Consider the following 19,363-nt stretch of genomic DNA (forward strand, 5'->3'; position numbering starts at 1 on the left):
TATTCAAATAATTACTAAATTAATAACACTATTGAATAAATATTAACAAGAAATACTTTATTTAATTTCAAGAAAAATATTTAGTTGCTTTAATAAAATAAAAAATTATTAAATTTAATATTATTTATTTTTTGTAATGGACCTTTCCTAATTTAATATATTTTTCAAACCATTCATAAGAACACAAAAATATTTCTATAAACTTTTAATCATTTTAATATTATTAAATTTTTTAATTTAATATTTGGTGGTTATTAAGAAATATAATGAAATAATTCTAAATATATTTATTAAATATTTTTTAAAAACTAAATATTTGCAGGGCTTACTAGTAGTAGTATTTGTACCACTTAGTTATATATTCTTGATATTGAGATTAGACATGCGGATTCTAGAGATTTCTGCGGAACTCAGTTCTTGGCAGTCAAATATTGCTAATTGAAAACAAAGTAAATTTAAATAACATCTAAATTGTAAGTTTATTTTGTAGATTTATTCTGTAGATTAAATGGTATTCACCAAACTGAAATCTGTAAAATGTAGGAAGTAATCCAACCGCAGGGGATTTTCAAAAGGTCACCATGCAAATTCGCACTCCCAGCTGCAACATCTCAATCTTTTGTTCCCCGATGGCCTGTGGCACCTTTCGTAATCGGCTAATAACACCCCCAGCTGACCTGATCTGGTTTTGGTTTCAGTTTTTCGCAACCACTGTGCGGCGATACAATGTGTGTCTCGTGGCGTTTTCTACGAATTTCAGGAGCCGAGCCCAGCCAGAGATCAGCTCATAAAAGGAGGCACTCAACAATCAAGCATGACGAAATGGCCAAGCGGCATCGGCTTTTCGCCTTTTTGCCTCTTGGTTTTTGTATCTCCTCTCGGTCTTAGCCGTATGCAAATGCAAAACGCCGGAGCGGAGAGTGAAATAATGCGCTAAAGGCCCGCAAGACGTCTGTCATTGTCGATGTCGCAGTTGTCGCAGCGGATTTGCCTTTGTGCCCCTGCCGCAAAGTCAATTGTGAGGACATATCTTTGAGGATCACAGTATCTGAGTATCTGAGTACCTCGGGCATCTTGAGGATCGAGCATCGGGCAGCTCGAGCAGCGACCTCGGATTAGTTAGCTCCTGCTGGGCAAGTCCATAAAAATTTGACTACCGCTTTCACTTTGGCCTGCGACCCTGACAATCTCTCTTTCTTTCTCCCGCCTTTCTCTAAATATTTTGATAGCCTGTGTGTGTGGTCCAAATCCGTATCCAAATCGGCGTCCAAATCCGTAGCACGATCCCAAAAGTGAAAGCATTTTCCTGGCCACTTGAGTCAGCCATTAACCTACCGCAGTTTGTATATAGAACAAAAACAAGCGGGTAAAAAGATAGAGAACACAGCAAACCAGACACAAATTAGTACTAATAAAACGGGGGAAAGTGGCGGGGGAGGGGAGTCAAAACTGTTAGGGGATTTACGACTTCCTCAACATCCTGCACACACGCCGAGTCCCTGTTTCCAGCTCCAGATCTTCAAGGAAACTCCCTAGACAGATAGACATCTTGAGTAGGGTTCGCCTCGCAGGCCTGAAGGCTTTCAGTCAAATGCTTTTAATTGATGCTGGCCAATGGCCATCAACAAATTAGTCTGATTTCCAGGCCAGAAGTCGCCAAATTATTTGGCCGCGATTTCATCCGAACAAAAATAAAAAGATACAAAACATTCAAATACAAAAAACAAGCAAGGAAGTCCTCTTCTTCGATCGCCGGGCGGAGAAACAAAGGCTTCGGCAGTCGAGGGCCGATCAGATTAAGTGCTTATAACATGGACATGACTCCATTGACCAGCAGCAGCAGCCCAGCGTCCACTCCATCGCATCCTGGTAGCCACCGCGGTTGCGGATCGAAGCGGGGGACACATAGATGGCTGCCGGTGATGCCCAAAGTTACCTATCCAGAAGAGTGCCCCCTCTACTTTTGTCGGCAATTGCTGGATGCACCCTACAATCAGGGGAGGACACTATACGTCGCAACTATCTTAAATAGATGGATCGAGAGGATACTATGGATAGGATAATATAATATGACGAATTTCAGTGATTCATTTTTGAAAGACTCTTTAACCTAAGGATAATATCATAACAATAATGTTTTTATGACCATCAAAAAATAAAGAATGCTAAAAGATAATTTAGGTATTTCCGTATATTTTGTTTAATGATAACAGCTTTAACAATAAACAAATTTAAAATATTATTTATGTATTTAGAAATATTTATGAATATGTTGACAGCTTTAAGAAATGATACATGCCATAAGTTAATTGTTTAAAAATATTAAATTAATTATTTCTGTAAAAATCTTTAGCATGTTTATAATTTGTTACAAAATTTGTTACATACGGTTATAAGAAATTCGAAATTATTTAGAAATTCGACAATTCATAATAAATTGTTTTGTAAATAATATGTAAATTTGTACACACTTATCTTACTGACTTTTATTTCTTTTGATCTTGCATTAGGAATTCTTAGGCTAGATATATAATACGATGTCGTAGCTTACTTTTTCCAACATTCCATATGATTGTGTTGTAAAGATTGTAAAGTAGCTTGAAGAAAGTAGGAAGAAAGTAGTTCCTTAATGTACTTTACTAATAAAGGTAGCTCACTTACCGAGTCCCTGTAGCCTTACCCTCATTGCGGCTAAGAACACAAACCCACACACCTGATGGGGACACTTTCAGGAGCAGGAGCAGGAGGAACACAGATCTTGCCAGTTCCATCTCTGTCGCTCCCCCAATTGCGGCTGAAAAACTTCCCTCAATTGGCGGCATTAAACGAGGCCGAAAGCGGAACCAAAGCCCAAGTGCCCCGATGCAATAATGCTACCCGATCAGATCCAGGGACTTGGTCTGAGGATGGGGATGGGATCTTGGAGCTGGGAGGCCTCCGAACGGAGGCTGGAGGCTGGTTGCTGATGCGATTGTCGTCGCCACATGATGCCTGCCCACTCTGGCACATCTTGGCCATTGTTCTCGCTCTGTTCTGGACAAGGAGCGATCCGAGCACTGGGAGCCAGCGAAATGTAGCAAATGTTCACTGCGCTGTTGTTGTCGCCGTTGAAAAAATGTCAATATTCTGATTCCGCGAATAAAAAAGCCGAACGAACAGCTCCCCAATCCGCAATTCCCAACTTCCAAACTTCCCAATCCCAGGCTGATGTCGCTGTGCCCCTGACGTACAGTCCATCTTGGTGAGCAGCTTAGTTGCATCCACCTTCTCAGGAGCACTGGGAAATAATTATTATAAAGTCTGTGAGACGATGTAAAATATTAGAAGAGCAATGTTTTTAAAAGATTACCATTATAGATATTTTATTTTAGTATTTAATGTTTTTTTTATTTATTTTAAACTGCTTATAACAGCATAATTTGATTTATAATGTTCTTGATAGAACTAAAAAAAATTAACGAAGGTGCGACAAAAATTCCTGTGATATTAAAACCATTTAAATAGGGGCTTAAAAGTAGGCAATAAATATTTTAATTATTCTGAGACTCCCTACATTTTTGATAGAAAATTATAATTTATTTATCTCTATTTTTTTCGGATCTGCAATAAGGAAGTCTTATTTTCTTAGAGTTAATTAATCGATAGATCATACTATTATTCTTTATAAAAGGTGACACCAAAGATACACTTTATTGTGTAGCATAAACTTAGATAGTTTCAAGTCTTCATAAATGTCTTCAGTATATTTTCCCACAGTGCACTGATGCCCCTTCTCCTTTGCAGATCCATTCTGCGTAATTCAGTTGCAGTTGAGATTGAGCGGCAAGTTGGCAAAATGGTGGGCATCAGGACACAAAGGCGGCCGACCGGGGCCGAAAAGCTGGCTAAAGGCTAAGACTGGCGGCACATCAAAAGCCGCAATGGCCCACAGTTCAATAGGCTTTGTGCTGATGCCGGGGCTAAAAATGAGAATGAGGCTTTTCGCTCGCTGGGAAGTAAGTTGGCAAGCGGCTATAATGCGCTTGGATATGCAAAATTGCATTGAAATTTGAATTCAATTCAAGGGGCCATTGGCCGCAGAAGAGGGGCCATCCGATCGCCTGGCCTTCCAGCTTTTTGCAGCATTTTCTGACCGCCTGATTGTGCGACGCTTGCCAATTTGAAGGAAATCAAAAACTCCGCCGCTCTCGACCAAATTACGCAACCTTTTCCTTCGGCTCACGGCTCACAGCTGCCGCAGCTGTATCTGCATCTCTGGCTGCATCCGAATCTCAATCCGACTCCGAGTCCGCATCTGAGTCCCAATCGGTAGCCAGTGGGGCATTTGCCCACATAGTGTACCATGGCGAAAAATGAGTCGCTTAATAGCCGCCGACAGTTACAAAGTGCCAGGCAATTGTGGCAAATACCAAGCTCCCAGTTCTATACACGGAAAAAACGAAATTTAGTTTGTAAATAAAATCTAATCGTAAATTTTAAAACATTTTCCACAAAATCACTTTAAAATGTTATAAAGAGTGTCTAAAAGTATGCAAAGAATGGATAATAAACATCTGACTTAAGATATTGTGTTGCATACTTATTTTAGGTGTCTAATTAGATTTAAAAAGGCGTTATAATACCAATGTTTTTTCTGGCCTCTCTAATATTTTCAATTTATTTAATTGTTATATTAGAATTCTGTTATTGCCGCATAAATATGAATATAATGGTAAATTGTATCTAAATGTTATGGTTTGAACGTAAATCCTATAAATAATACTTTTTCTGTGTGCACCTTACAACTTGCAACAATCGCATGGGCGTGAGCTTGGGGGCGTCTTTGCCAGTTGCATTTGGCTTTCAATTTGCCATCGAGCCGGATACACCTCTGGGCGTTCCGAGATCGGTGACTCCAAGAGGCAGCTGGCCACCAAAACTTCTGGCGCAATCATAATTGCAACAAGTAGTCGGCGACGACTGGCGGTCAGGCGTTTTGCATTATCTAAATCAAGGCTGCAACATGAAGCCGGGCATTTTCGGGGCTACGCGATGGGTTCGGCCAATCTTGATATGTTAATTCATTCATCTGATATTTATGTGGGCAACAGCAAAGAAACTGAGACAGGAAATAAGCTTAATCTCAGGGGAACAATAAACCATTTACATTTTATGACTGTGAACAATGGAACATATTATTTGATTTAAGGTATTAAAGAAGCGAGTAATATTTACTAGCTATTAACTTATCACAAACTATTCTGTCATAAATAAGAAATTACGTTACACATTTATAAATATATATTTTTCAGTCCGGTTTTCTATCAGTTTTAAACTAATATTTATGGTAAATAAATTTAGTTTTATAATAATATTTATGGTAAATACATTTTTATCAACATGTGGAAATAAAATTCAATAAGTATAAGAAATAAAATTAAATGATCAATTTTCAAATTTCTAAACTAAAATTTAAATCTCAGCCCAGCCGTATAATTTTTGCATTTTTCCCTCAAATCATCTGTAAATGATGCAGCCGGACAATGCGATCCCGGCCAGCGGCTACAATTGCAGCATTTCGGTTAATAATTGCACTTGGCCCGGCGGCCAAAGGCGGCGGGACTTTGAACACTTTAGTTGGCCAGTGCTTCTGCGGCAAACAATTATTAATGGCCATGTTAACAGGGGAGGAGGAACGGAATCAGTAGAATCAGGGGAGTCAATGGAACCATATACAAAGCCAGGCGATCGGAGGATCGAAGGGGGGAATAAAGTTTGCGGCTGTCAGGTGGATTGAAGGACATGCCAATGGAGGCCCGCTTCAATCAGACGTGTGGTATTATTATCTAGACGTGTGGAACCCTTTTGGGTTAGGACCACGCGAGGAATAGCCCGGCTGGATGTGGGCAAACAAACAAATCTTGGCTGTCACGGGCATTCAATTCGAGAGTGAATGGAGGACATGGCAATGGTAATCCGAGTGCGAATGTGGAAATCTCTCTAGCACGTTAGTTGGCCATCGTGTTGCGGATATGAAACATATCTCCGGTTAGCAGGCAGGACATTTCCGTTTTCCCCATCCTTATACATACGAAACACCCCCTCCATTCAGCTGTCATAAATCCCATGTTCGAGAGTTGGGCCTTGCGGCAGGATATTGCCCAAAAGGATACGCGCTGCCCGCTCGACTGTGTAACAACTTGATGGGCATTTGAATGCAGCCTCGTGTCATTTAGTTGCCACAAAGAACTGGGCCCTCGTCCTCGAATTATCCGCCAGAACATTTCAATTGAGTGGCCCAAAGTGAGACACCTGACACTTAAGCGCCAGGCTCGGAGGAGGGATGATGAGCAGCCGGGCATCGCGGCGTCCAGGAATCCCATCATCCCGGCTGGTCGAAGGCGTTCGTCTGACAAATGAGACAAAGTGACACAAGTCAATCAAAGGCCACGAAAATGCGCCGCATATAAATTCCATTCGATTGACTCTGACGCGGCCCAATTTACTGCCCACTTCACTGGAAAAAAATTGGGGATAAATCTGAGAGAATAAGTTAATAATGTAATGAAACAGTTTATATTATCAAGACTGCTTATAAGAAAAATCGTATATGCATATTTTGCATTCCTTAATATTGCAATAATAAAATGTAAAAGAAAACACCATAGATTAAGAAAGGATTTTAAAATTACTTAAACTGCCCACCGTAATCGTCTAGCCCGGAGATTACAGGGGGCTATCCCAATTCGCAGGCTCAAAAGAAGACATTTTGGGCTGCTCCTAAGAGACTAATATGAATATATTATTTACTTGAAACTAGTCGTAATTTGATCTACTCCTATATACCAAGTTGAAAACTAATTATAATTTATAATTAAGAGATTATTTACTTAAGAAAACATTTAGGTTAAAGGCTTTAATTAGATCTGTTCCTGGATTATATTAAATAAAGATGTTAATTAAATAAAAAAAAAAATGAGGACTTTATTTTGATCAATGCATACTTTTAGACACCTTAGCAATGATTTCTGTAGCAACCCCAAAACAATTTTTTTTACTTAAATGTACTAATATAGAAATAGAAAAAACTAAAAGTAGAGCATGACTCCACACTAGTAAATTCTAAACCAGAATTTCAATATTATAAGAACACTTTTCTCAGTGCCCTAAACCTCGGCGGTAACAAAGCGAATGGGCCTGTCTGGCCCCTTGGGGCCGAAATGTATTTAAATGAATTCCGTCAGCGTCAGACGCGGGCCGAGTTCATCCTCAGCCAAAGTGATGGACGCATTTAAACTGTCAATACGCATCCAGCTCAGGTTCGCAGATTCTCGGGAAGGTTTCTCCAAAAGGCCAAGACGGGGAACGCAAACGCGAACGCGCGTAAGCTTGAAGTCACTGAAGTGGCGGAGACAATGAATCCTGTCAAATCAAGGCAGCCGGCGTGGCGAAAACGCGCGAACCGGCCACCAGATATCCAGATACCCACAACCCAGAACACAGAATCCACCAGCCAACCTTCGGTATCCGCCAGCATGCCGATAAGAAGGGCCGACCAGCGTCCCTTTTCGGGGTGCGGGGCAACCACTCAGGTTGCCAAATCCATTAGAGTTAAATAAATTTTGATTTTGAATTCAATTTGCGAGTTAACTAGGTGGAGGTGAGCTTTGGTGAGCTTGGGTGAAATGCTGCCCAGGAGGTGGTTTAAAGAGTTTGAAATGAGCGATAATAAGACAATTGAATCAGCTACAACATTTCTCTTAATTCTTATGTTAATTCACATTTAGTCCCTACAAATATTATAACTTTGAATGAATATTATTGTTTTAAAATGATTTCCGCTCTTAGTGCTAGGCAACCCTCTCAGGCATTTTGTGTCCCATTATTTTGCAGCTCAACGGCTTTAAAGTTCAAGGCATTCATCGTTCTACAAGGGCGCCGACACAAGAATTGTGTTTAAAGGGTTTAAAAATAATTGATTTCAAATCAAAGCTTATAAAGAGTCCGATCTTTTTTAAGCCATTTTTTTAAATTATTTTTTTGGGGAGCCGAAAAACATTGGTTTTGTTTTGAAATCAATTTTAAATATTTTTTTAGGTGTCTTTAAGTATGCAACAATATAACAACAAGGAATTTTTTTAACTGCTTACTTAGGGACAATCTAATTTATATTTAAAACTGATTTCGAAGACCTAATGGTTGGACCCCAATGTGTATTTTTATGTTAATAATATTTATATTTATAGAATTTTAAAATAAATTATTTTTCTATGAGCTTCAAACTTAATGGAAAAAGTACTACATTTTTGAATAAATATTTTAACCCTTAAACTAGAAATTCCAATGATGGGAAAACCGGCCAAAATAAATAAGACTAATATGAGTTCAAAGGTATTACAAAGGACTCATGGTTTTATGCTTAAGTGAACAATGATCCCCCAAAACTTTACCCCCTTGGGGGACGACCCTGGTTTCCATGAGCGGCGAGGACAGGCGGCTCGCCGGCGACAAGTGATGAGTGAATGCAAAGAATTTGAATATTGTGCCGCGACCAGTTGACATAAATCGTCAATGACAGCAACATCGCCTCTCCGTTTGGCCTTAAACACGCAACCGAGATGGAGGGCATCGGGGTATCGTGCCCCATCCCATTTTCCGATCCCGGGACCATGGATGGGACCTGGGTCGTGGAATGGACTCGAATGGAATGGATTGGAGGAGCTGGGAGTGGCAAGTCCATAGGACACGACAGACAACTGTAATCCGCGCTGTATTGTATCGAGGATGATTGCTCGCGGGTCCGTTTGGGCCTGTCAGCGCTCCTTTCAAAATCAATTCTAATCGATTTAGGACACTTTGACAGCGCTTATTGGCAGCATGCGCGTGGCCGCGATACCAACAACACCTTGCCGAATTTCCCATTCTGATTCCTGTCCAAAGCCGCCGCTGCCAGCGAAATGTCAACAGCATTTTGGCTTAAAAGGTGGTTCCAAAAAAAAAATACAAAATAAATAAACGGGGGCCGCGAAAGAGGCGAGAGTCCGAGCAAGACCACGGCAGCCTTATCATTATCTCAATGGAAGCTGATTGAAAACAGATAATTAAAATCTTCTAATTAGGCGGCATGTTCACGCAGACACACACTCGCACACAGGCTGCCGTGTGTGTTACCTTAACCACTGTCGGCTGTCAGTGGGAACAAGTTCATAAATCTTGGCTCCAACAAATCGTTTTGCAACATGAGAGAACATTACGTGTAGTAAGAGCCAGCAGCCCCGGCAGCCGCAGCAGCGGCCAACAAAAGACCCGCGGAAAAAGGTCGCAAAAAGTTGGCCAACTACAGAATTATGGCTGGGGACACTGCCAATTTGGGGATCCTGAAAGCGGAACGTTTTTCTCCCATGCTGGTGTGGGAAGTTCATATCTTGGACCAATTATGTGAGGAGGCAGATTTACAGAGACTTGTTTTGGATAAAAAGTTTAATTGAAAAGGACTTGTTAAGAAAAATATTTAATTTCAAATTTTGATTTTCAGAAAATTAAAATTCTAATTCGACCAGACAAATTTAATACCTCAAAACAGGAAACATCAAAGTCATTTTTTAGTTCTTACAAGATTTTGGCAATTACGCACAACACACGCACTATAATCCTATTGATACGTATTTTTTATAGTTTTTTCTCAACATTACAAAGTATTGAAATTCAACTTGGATTAACTACAATATTGCTTAGGAAGAACGCTATAGTAATTATATAGTAAAAATACCCATTACTCAGCTAAAAGAAAATATAGATATATAAGCGGCAAAGCAGATTTACATTTTATTTTATTATTTAACATTTCAAAAAAAGACACCTTGCACATTTTACTAAAAATTATTTTCATAATTCATTTATGCCCAGAAGCATGCTTTAGAAAATATATTTTGTGTACAAAGTGTTTTTGGGCACCAAAAAGTATGCTTTAAATAATATCTGCTTTAAATTCGCCTTAATCAAGGACACAAACCTTGCTATTTAAATTCAACACACGGCGAAATAGGGGCGAATTCAAAATAATAGCCGAGCCCCGAACCGAACTGTAGTGGTGAATAATATTGAGGGCGGGAAAACGGTCTGAATTCAAATTGACTACAATGGCTTCTTATAAGAAATACCATTTTAAATTAAACGTCGGCTAAATTCGCAATGATTTTCTGATAGATTTCCACTCCCTTTAGGTAAGTATCTGCTTTGATGAACTCATCGTGATCATGCAAAAGAACTGGAGTGTTATTCATGGGCGAGAAGCCCAAAGCTGGGATGCCTACTTTGCGAATGTAGCGACTGTCAGTGCCACCAGGAAACACCTGAAGCTTGGTCGCCAGGCCTCTGAAAAATAAGCAATATAAAATTATGTTATGTCTTTGATAATTCAAAACTCACAGTTCCTCAGTGGCGTTTTTAAAGGCCACCCAAAAAGGGTTCGAATCATCCGTCACAGTTGGTGGAATGTGATCTCTTCTACTGATTTCAAACTCAATGTCGCCGCCAGCCTCTTCGCACCATTTGGCCAACTGAAAAGGCATAAATTCTATTAATAAAATCGAAGTTCAATATTATAATTGAAATACCCACATTAGCTTCAAACTCTCGGACATTTATGTCCAAGGACAAACGAATATCGAAATTGGCGGTTATCAAAGGAGGCACCACGTTGCTCTGGACTCCGCCAACCACCGAAGTCAAGTTAATGGTGGTCACATCGCCAATAAGTAGCTCTGGGTTATCCTTCAAGCGTTTTACTTGTCCCGCCCTGAACTCCATCAGCTTGCTGGTCAAATAGCTCAACTTTTCGCCCGCCGTATTGGGCATCAAAAGCAAACCATGCCCTGCGGATCCACTTATTTTGAAGACCACACCTGGGAAACACTTTATATGAGCCCTAATTCCAAGAATATGTTCAATTTACCAACCTTTCCTAGTACGCTCGGCATAAAAAACAGGAAACTCTGATGTGGGCGAAGCAATTCCTTCATCCAAGGAAAACCCAATGTTAAGCAGCTTAAAGTCCTCGGAGTCAACAAAAGGACTCATTCCCTTCGTGCCTCCTACTTCCTCATCTAAACAGGAAGATATTATGATATAAAATAGTTTTTATAATTTCAAGGATATTTACCTGGCACGAAGGAGATGTGAATGGTTCGCTTGAATCTGTCTCCCTTTTCCTTTAAAGCCCTGATGGCCGCCAAGTACTGCATTCCCACGCACTTCATATCCTGTGATCCTCTGGCGAAAATGCGACCCTCCTCATCGATATCTGCGCCAAAAGGTGGATGAGTCCAGTTTTCAGGGAACACGGGAACTACATCCATGTGGGAGTTTAACAGAATGCTTGGCAATTCCTTTTCAGTGCCCTCCCAGGTCAGAACCACCACGGGATTCTGTTTATCGAAAGGATAGTAGACCTTGATGGGTAGACCCAAGTCGTTAGCCTGACTCTTAAGAAATTCCACACAAGGCTCTATTAAAAATATTATTTAGGAAAATCTATATTAACCAATAAAACTGAATCTCCCAGATACCCACCATAATCCGGATTCGGGTGCACACTTGGTATACGCAGGTACTCGCGGAAATACTCAATCTCCGTATTGGAATCCCAGTTTTTAGAGGCCATTGTGTTTCTTTCAAGAGCTCAATTATAACTGAAATCAACACAAAAATAAAGTAGGCTAATAAGGTACTTTTCTACATCTTACTACGTTTATCTCTAGACGTTGCTATTATCTCAAGCCAAATCCATTATAAAATGAAAGCGAGAGATGCCAAAGGTTTGTTAAAGACATATCTTTAGGAATTTTATTTTTATCTCATCGCCGTCGCTATATAAAAAAGCAGTAGATAACGGGGATTAACTAGACATTAGCTACGTTGCTTATAATATTCTTGAATATCTGGATACCCTGTAGGTAGATGTCCGCCTGAATGAACTCATCGTGGTCGTGGAGGAGAACGGGTGTCTTGTTCATGGGGGAGAAGCCCAAAGCTGGAATGCCAACAGCACGGATATACCTGCTGTCAGTTCCTCCGGTGAATATTTCTGGATTAATGGTTAGTTTCCTGAAAAATAAATAATGTGATTATCAAAGATCATTTAAGCTGGCGTATGCACTTACAATTCATCCGTTGCATTTTTGAAAGCCACCCAAAAAGGATTACTATTATCGATGGCAGTGGGTGGAACTTTGGGTTGCTTTTGCTCGTAAGTTATCTCGATGCCACCACCCACATCGTCACACCATTTATGAAGCTTTAAAAATAACATGGATTTATTAATGAAACTAGATCATCACAGTACTTACATTGGCTTCAAACTCCTCTATATCAAGATCCAAAGCCAATCGACAATCAAAACACACCATCAGCAAGGGAGGCACCACATTGCTCTGAACCCCGCCACTGACTTTGGTCAAATTAATTGTCGTCACATCCCCAATGACCAACTCAGGGTTGTTCTGAAGTCTCTGCACCTGTGTTTTACGAAACTCCATCATCTTTCCTACTATGTAGTTCAGCTTTTCCCCAGCAGTATTGGGCAGCAAGAGGGATCCATGTCCCGCCGTTCCACTGATGTTGAAATACACACCTTTTTAGGAAGGTAAGTAATATAAAGAGATAGGAACAACTTTTAAGTCTAGGAAACTTACGCCACACAGCCCGCTCTGCGTAGAAAAGGGTGAAAGCTTCATTGGGGGATGCCAAACCCTCGTCCATTGCAAATCCCACATTAAGGGCACGGAAATCGTCAGTGGGCACAAAGGGTCGCATTCCATGGCGACCACCCATTTCCTCATCTGTTTACAATATTTAAAATATTAGAATCTTGACTTGATAATTAACTTTATCCCCTAACCTGCTACAAAAGATATTTGGATAGTTCGCTTGAACTTGGCTCCACTTTTTTTCAACTGCCTTATGGCTGCTAGATGCTGCATGCCCACACTTTTCATATCTTGTGTTCCCCGGGCGAAAATGCGGCCCTCCTCGTCGATATCTGCTCCAAAAGGTGGGTGGGTCCAGTTTTCTGGGAACACGGGAACCACGTCCATGTGGGAGTTCAGCAGGATGCTGGGCAACTCGGGTTGGAGACCTTTCCATGTCAAGATCACCACGGGATTCTTATCGTTCGATGGATAAAATATCTTAAGGGGCAGATCCATCTGCTTTGCCTGACGCCTCAAAAATTCGACGCATGGTTCTATGGAAGTATTGTTAAAAATGTTTAAAATTACTACATTAAGTAGGAAGACATTAATAAGTTTAAGAAGTTATCTACGCAGGAAAATGATTTAAAATGTGGCATTAAATCAGTGCACTTGATGACGTTCTTTGTCCCATCTCCCAGATACTAACTGTAGTCCGGATCGGGATGAACACTTGGAATGCGCAGATACTCGCGGAAGTACTGGATCTCCTCGTCGGATTCCCATTTGTTGGCGGACATTTTACTGGATCCCAGAGATCTAGGTATATACGATCCGTAGCGACTGACAGCTAGCTGCGTACTGACTTGTGTTAGCCAGTGTCCGAGTCGGGTTCCAGTGCCCTACTAATAATAGACTTATCTCTCGATCGTAACGCCAACGCGCGACACAGATAATTTTATCAAATTGAGAACGATAATTTGCACGGTGAAAAACTCGTTTGCGTTTAAGTAGCTGGAGGATTACTTGTTTTATTCTTTGACAACGGTCAAAACTCGTAGACCAGACACCGTTGCAACGATATTATTTCTCTAGGTATTATTTAATTTAAGGATAAAGATTGTATATTGTAAAAATGACATCTATGATCTTGGGGTAAAATTTTAAAAAGTTCAAAAATTATTGACAGTTTTGTTCTTCTCCTATATTGTGTGACCACTGTACCTGCACTACGTTTTTCTCTTTCCCTCTCTGTTATCGTTTAACTTTGATTTGTAAATTTATTATAAGGTCGGTCGTTGGCTTTATTGTTTATACTTTGATGATGTTTGAGGACAACTTAAGGTTAAGGGAGGTGAGCTCTACGAAATTAATCCTCATTAAGATATGCTATACAACTCCAAGCTGTTGCTGAAGGCTTATTACAAATGTTTTTTGTACAACACTTCCTAGTCCCCTTTCTTTCGCAGGCCCAGTTTTAGTTCATATTAAAATACAATAGGAAGTTTATTCATTACATTTACAATTACTTCATACATCTTGGCGTGTACCACGAAACTTAAAGATTCTCTAGAGGCTTATATGCGAAAATACCGAATCAGGATCTCTGTTAGATCCTCAGGCCTTGCGCTCGAAGAGGACGGGGAAGGGCTTGTCCTTCGGCGCCTGCAGCCAGTTGTCCTCCGAATACTTGACGTTGTTCTCAGTCTCGATGACGTGGAAAGTGTAGGCATGGCGGCTCTTTTGAGACCGGTTCGGCTCACTCTTGTGCACCACGTTTCCGTGGATAAGGATGCAGGTTCCTGAAAAAAGAGGTTGGCATAATTAGTATTCTACATTTTATTTTCTTTTAATATATCCCAAAATATAATAAGTTAATGAATAAAAAAATGTTTAGAATTGAGAAAATTAATATTAATCCAACTTTTGACTTTTCATTTTTGGTAACAAAAATGAGAGAAACCCCGTCCAAAAATGCATCTCAAAACATCTAGATAAAAAACAAATATGACAAAAAAATATGAAACAACTAAACAAATGTTTACTTTTGTCTTAAAGCATCATAAAGAAATACTTCTGTGAATATTATACCTCATATGGTCTTTTGGTTCTTAGGAAAAGTGGTATTTATCTTTAAATTAATCAGGTAATATATAAATATTTATTTAAATTAAAAAGGATCTAAATTCTTGTTATATATTTTCCGGACTCACCCTTGCTGACTTGCATGGGCGTGAAGCTGGACTGCGGATAGATGGGGGCTGCCCGGTCGTAGACCATCAGCTCGCTGGCATCCTTGTCGGGGTTGCGGAGGTAGCGCCTGTGGACGCCGCTCTTGTGCGAGCCCTTGATGAACTGCAGGCAGCCGTTCTGCAGGGTGCAGTCCTCGAGGGCTATCCAGAAGCCCACCGCCGAATTGGGGTCCGTGTGCAGGAACCACGAGTCCTGGTGCGGAGTGACCTCGCCGCCCACTCCGGGGTTCTTGTAGATGTACATGCTCTGGCAGACGGCCGGGCGATTGTAGTTCAGCTGCCAGCAGATCTCGCGAACCCGGTTGCTGAAGGTGATCGCATTGAAGGCGGGGTGCTCCACGTGCAGGGCGTGGCCCACCTTGTTCAGGGCGATCATGGGGTCCACCAGCAGCTGGCCCTCATCGCCCACCGCCCCCTTCTCGAAGAAGTAGCGCACTTTGTCGCCCGACTCCATGAAGTACAGCTCCTTGCCCTGGGCATCCTCCTGCTTGATGGTGCTGAAGATCTTCCGGTTGTTCTGCGGAGCATCCAGGCACAGGGCTCGCCCCGCCTGGAACAGGGCGTCCACCTCCTCGGGCGTGAGGAAGTCCTCGATGACAATGTAGCCATTTTCATTCAGCTGGAAATATGGAAGCGGGTGAAGGTCCCTGTTAATTCATGAAATAATCTTTATAAGCCATATGGCCGCTTATCGCCTGCGCCGTCTCGTCTGGCGGACCCGGCAATCTCCGACCGGACTCTACGGGGGCTTGGAGGTGTTATCGCACCCACTGACCGATTGACCGACTGCATAATGGGCACGCGCTTACTACTCGAACCCTGGGGTATTCTACCATTATCACAGAAAAAACACTGCGATGAAATAACAAAATAAACAAAACTCAAAGGAAAAAACCAATTTTTGAAAGCATAATAATTAAAACAACCAGAATTTCCACAAGATACATTTTAATGCAGTCCATAAAAAGTAGATATAGTCCATATTGTCAGATAAAAATACTTTAAAAATATGCATTAAAAGGTTGTCTAAATAAATTATTTATAAATAAAACTATTTTAATATAGCCTGTTTAAACAAAATTAAAATATAAAAGACTCAGAAATCTCTTCTATTGAATAAGTACTATAAGGAAGCCTGAACAAGCTTTGTTCCCCTTTTGGTAGAATTTTCCGCTCAGTGCATTAGTTTACTTTGTTCACCTTTTGAACATTTGCTAATTAACAAATTCCCGTGCACGTCAAAATGTTAATTCCACCTGACACAAGCCCACAGACCGAAATTCGTGCTCATTCATTGAAATCAGTCAACGTAAAATTGAAAATTCACACATTCTCTCGTTTCTGTACTCGAAAAGGGGGTATAATGGATGGCCCATCGCGAATGATACCAAAACACCATTAAATGGCATCCAAACAAATAGTGATGAATGTTCGATTTGTTGTAGGATCCATCTCTCTCAGATTTATGCCAAACTTCTTATTTCCCCACTGAAGGGCAATAGAATTTCGGCTTGGTAAACAAAAGATAAATATATCATCTGTGTTGTGGGTGCTCTTCTCTCTGGCTTTTCTCCCGGTCCTCAGTAGCAGGAGTGTGGTTAAATTAAATAAATTTAAATTGCTTGAGCGAGAATTTTGAAAATGAAAAACGAGAGTAAAAATAGTCGCCGTGACTCAAAGGCAACCGCCGCTTTTCACCTGAAGTGATCGAAATCGAGTCAGCTGTCGATCCAACAGATCTGCGAAAATAAATCATCGGAAAGGGGGCAGATCAGTGGATCACTTTCGGGAGGGACTCTCATATGGTTCCACATTACAAAAGGCCTGTGCATGGAAAACTACACCGGAGGGTCGACAATCAGCAGTTGCATTCATCACGTATGCTGCCCGCATGTCATATAACATGCTTGGCCAGCTGATTTTGTAATCGGCTTGAATTTGATAATGGCAAGTGCAGTGCAGCCCGATTGCAATGGGTGTTTGCATTATTTTGTAATCCACATGTTGAGCAATAGCTTGTTGAACTAGAACTTGGGTGCGGAATACAGACAGGGACAAAACAAACTAGTTCTTAATTGAAAGACATGCTTGAAAACCCTAGAACAATGCTAAGTAAATCAAGTCAATCAACTTGAAAATAAATAATTAAAAAAAAACATTAAAATATTTGAAATGGTATTAGAATCATACTATTAATCATACTAACTAAACTAAAACACCTTTTTCTTTCAGTAATGATTATTTAATGGCCAGCGTGTGCTCAAGTTTGTTTGCTTTCCAGCCCGATAAGAAAACTGAATCAATTTTATGCTAAATTAAATATTCACTTATTAAATTCAATCAGAGTGCTGCCCATTTGCAAACTAGTTTGTCGACAAACTATTCTAAACCATAATTAAGCTCCAGTCGTTGTGCTATATCATTATTATGAGCCCCACACGTCGCATTGTCTGGAAACCAGTCTGGTACTCTGATTTTTGTTTAACCGAATCTGGCTAAGATTCCAGAATCTGAAATCGCTTCCTCAATCAGCAATGAGTGCTTTGTCTTTTCTTTATTCTGCAGCAACAAAAGAACGCTTTTCCGCCATCCAATTTTTCCGAGCCAACGAAATGTTTATGATGCCGATGGTTGTAAATAACACGATGACTCTGGGGGACCCAGTCATCCCAGGATGAGGATGACTAACTAAGAGTGCTTCCAATAAATCATGCGGTGGGTTCCAAAATAGATTGACGAAAATGGGAATATCGATCGATCGATCGATCGATTAAATGTGACTACCCACCTCGTCCAACAGTTTGCTGTGCATTTTGTGCCGGTGCTTTTTTGTTTGTTTAGAAAACTAATTAACGATTTTACTTTTGTTTTCGATTCAAAGAACGCAAACTTCCGAACTTTTGTTTGGTTCCGTACTTTACTGGCTATTTCCACAGCGGTCGAGAACGTTTCGCACTGCTTGGCGTGTCTTTTGAAACTGATCGGTAGAGAAATTTTCGAAAACGCTCGAAAATATCGGACGGTCTGAAATCGAGGCAGAGAAAGAGAGAGAGGAGAGGGAAAGAGGCGGCTGCTCCCACGCGGCGTTTAACCGTTACACATTATTCTAAACATAGAGAGCGGCGTTCGCTCTCCCCTCTGTTAGATAACAGCGAGCGGCTCTGTAGCGAGCAGCGCGTGGCGTAGCTTCTGTTTTTATACCCTTGCTTATGAGGAGGGTTCTATTATTTTGGTAAGAGGTGTTCTAAAATTATAAATATTTATATGTTCTTATAAAATATTTTTATAAATAACGTATTTCTATGTCTATAGAGGTATCCCATAGTCCGTTCACTCCACTTCCATCTCTTTATCCACTTTTTAGTAAAATAAGAATTGATCGGCTTGGTATTTTGATATTTTTGTTCATTTATTTTAAGATTTCCCGAGATTGCTTTATTATATATTTTTTTAAACAACTGATGCGGATAATCTCAGATCACTACAAAAATTAAAGTAACCATTTCTTTATAAGTGCAAGGGCATCAAATCTTCGACCTACCTTTCTTCGCCTTCCTTCGTGGCATTCATAGTTCTTTAGCCAGTTGCTTTGTTATCAGCCTCTTAAAGTGTGTCAGTCTAGCCATTGACTTTGATAAATAAATATCACTTAAGATTGTCCACTATAGTTCTGAGCTATTGCCGTGGCGCAATCTTCCAGTTGATTCTGGTGTCCATCAAGTGTGCATTGAATGGCTCTTTCTCCCTGTTCCCATGGAAAACCACCCATATCTGTCTTCTCCCGACACACGTGTACCGGCTGTGATCATCGGTCGGGGGTATGGGTCTCCCACATGACTTTATTGTCTCTATGGGTATGTTCAACAGGCATCCTCGAGTCAAATGCACAAATTTACTTAGGTTCATTGTGGTGTACATACAGGTACACAGCGAGAAAATGTTTTGGTTAAATCTAGGGAAATCTACAAAAAGTATAAAAAATAATGTTTAATATGAATACATACAAAATAGAAATAGAGGAGAGAATGTCTTTGCTAGATATTAAAAAAAAGTAAAACAACATATTCTCTAAAAATGTGAAGCATTTATTTAAACTATCTTTTTAAATTGAATTAAAATTTTTTTGTCTTTGATAACATTGATAATTCTAGATATCTAGCTAATATTACAAGATGTAATTAAAAAATTGAATTGCATAGAATAAGTATTTTATAAAACCACTCTTGAAAATTTCATTGGCATCAAGAAAACCCATTTTAATTTTTGATACAAATTTTTCCTAAGTGTATTCATGTACGTCTATGTGGCAGTTAATTGCCGTCTGTGCGTGGGCCGTTATTCGTTTGTTTCTCCGTCTGACTTTTGTAACTGCGATTGCCTCATCGGCTTTTCACGGCGTGCAAGAAATGTATGCAAAACTATTGTTGCTCTGCGGCTAATTGC

The 19,363-nt window shown here is 40.3% G+C and overlaps 3 protein-coding genes across 3 annotated transcripts; all 3 read right to left on the bottom strand.

Annotated features, from left to right (window-relative positions):
* Window positions 1–9,780: 9,780 nt before the first annotated feature.
* Window positions 9,781–11,665, bottom strand: LOC108031088 (aminoacylase-1). The gene is made up of 6 exons (XM_017104293.3): window positions 11,551–11,665; window positions 11,141–11,485; window positions 10,938–11,084; window positions 10,600–10,883; window positions 10,408–10,538; window positions 9,781–10,353 (listed from the first exon to the last, which is right to left on the bottom strand). The coding sequence occupies exons 1-6, from the start codon at window positions 11,639–11,641 to the stop codon at window positions 10,149–10,151; spliced, it is 1,203 nt and encodes a 400-aa protein (XP_016959782.1). The 5' UTR covers window positions 11,642–11,665; the 3' UTR covers window positions 9,781–10,148.
* Window positions 11,666–11,792: 127 nt separating this feature from the next.
* LOC108031982 (aminoacylase-1) lies at window positions 11,793–13,539 on the bottom strand. Its single transcript, XM_017105777.3, has 6 exons — window positions 13,378–13,539; window positions 12,878–13,222; window positions 12,672–12,818; window positions 12,327–12,610; window positions 12,141–12,274; window positions 11,793–12,084 (listed from the first exon to the last, which is right to left on the bottom strand). The coding sequence occupies exons 1-6, from the start codon at window positions 13,466–13,468 to the stop codon at window positions 11,880–11,882; spliced, it is 1,206 nt and encodes a 401-aa protein (XP_016961266.1). The 5' UTR covers window positions 13,469–13,539; the 3' UTR covers window positions 11,793–11,879.
* Window positions 13,540–14,143: 604 nt separating this feature from the next.
* Window positions 14,144–17,904, bottom strand: LOC108031984 (phytanoyl-CoA dioxygenase domain-containing protein 1). Its single transcript, XM_017105778.3, has 3 exons — window positions 17,709–17,904; window positions 14,882–15,539; window positions 14,144–14,470 (listed from the first exon to the last, which is right to left on the bottom strand). The coding sequence occupies exons 1-3, from the start codon at window positions 17,730–17,732 to the stop codon at window positions 14,286–14,288; spliced, it is 867 nt and encodes a 288-aa protein (XP_016961267.1). The 5' UTR covers window positions 17,733–17,904; the 3' UTR covers window positions 14,144–14,285.
* Window positions 17,905–19,363: the final 1,459 nt, after the last annotated feature.

Source organism: Drosophila biarmipes, chromosome 3R (genome assembly GCF_025231255.1).
Source record: "Drosophila biarmipes strain raj3 chromosome 3R, RU_DBia_V1.1, whole genome shotgun sequence".
NCBI lineage: Eukaryota > Metazoa > Arthropoda > Insecta > Diptera > Drosophilidae > Drosophila > Drosophila biarmipes.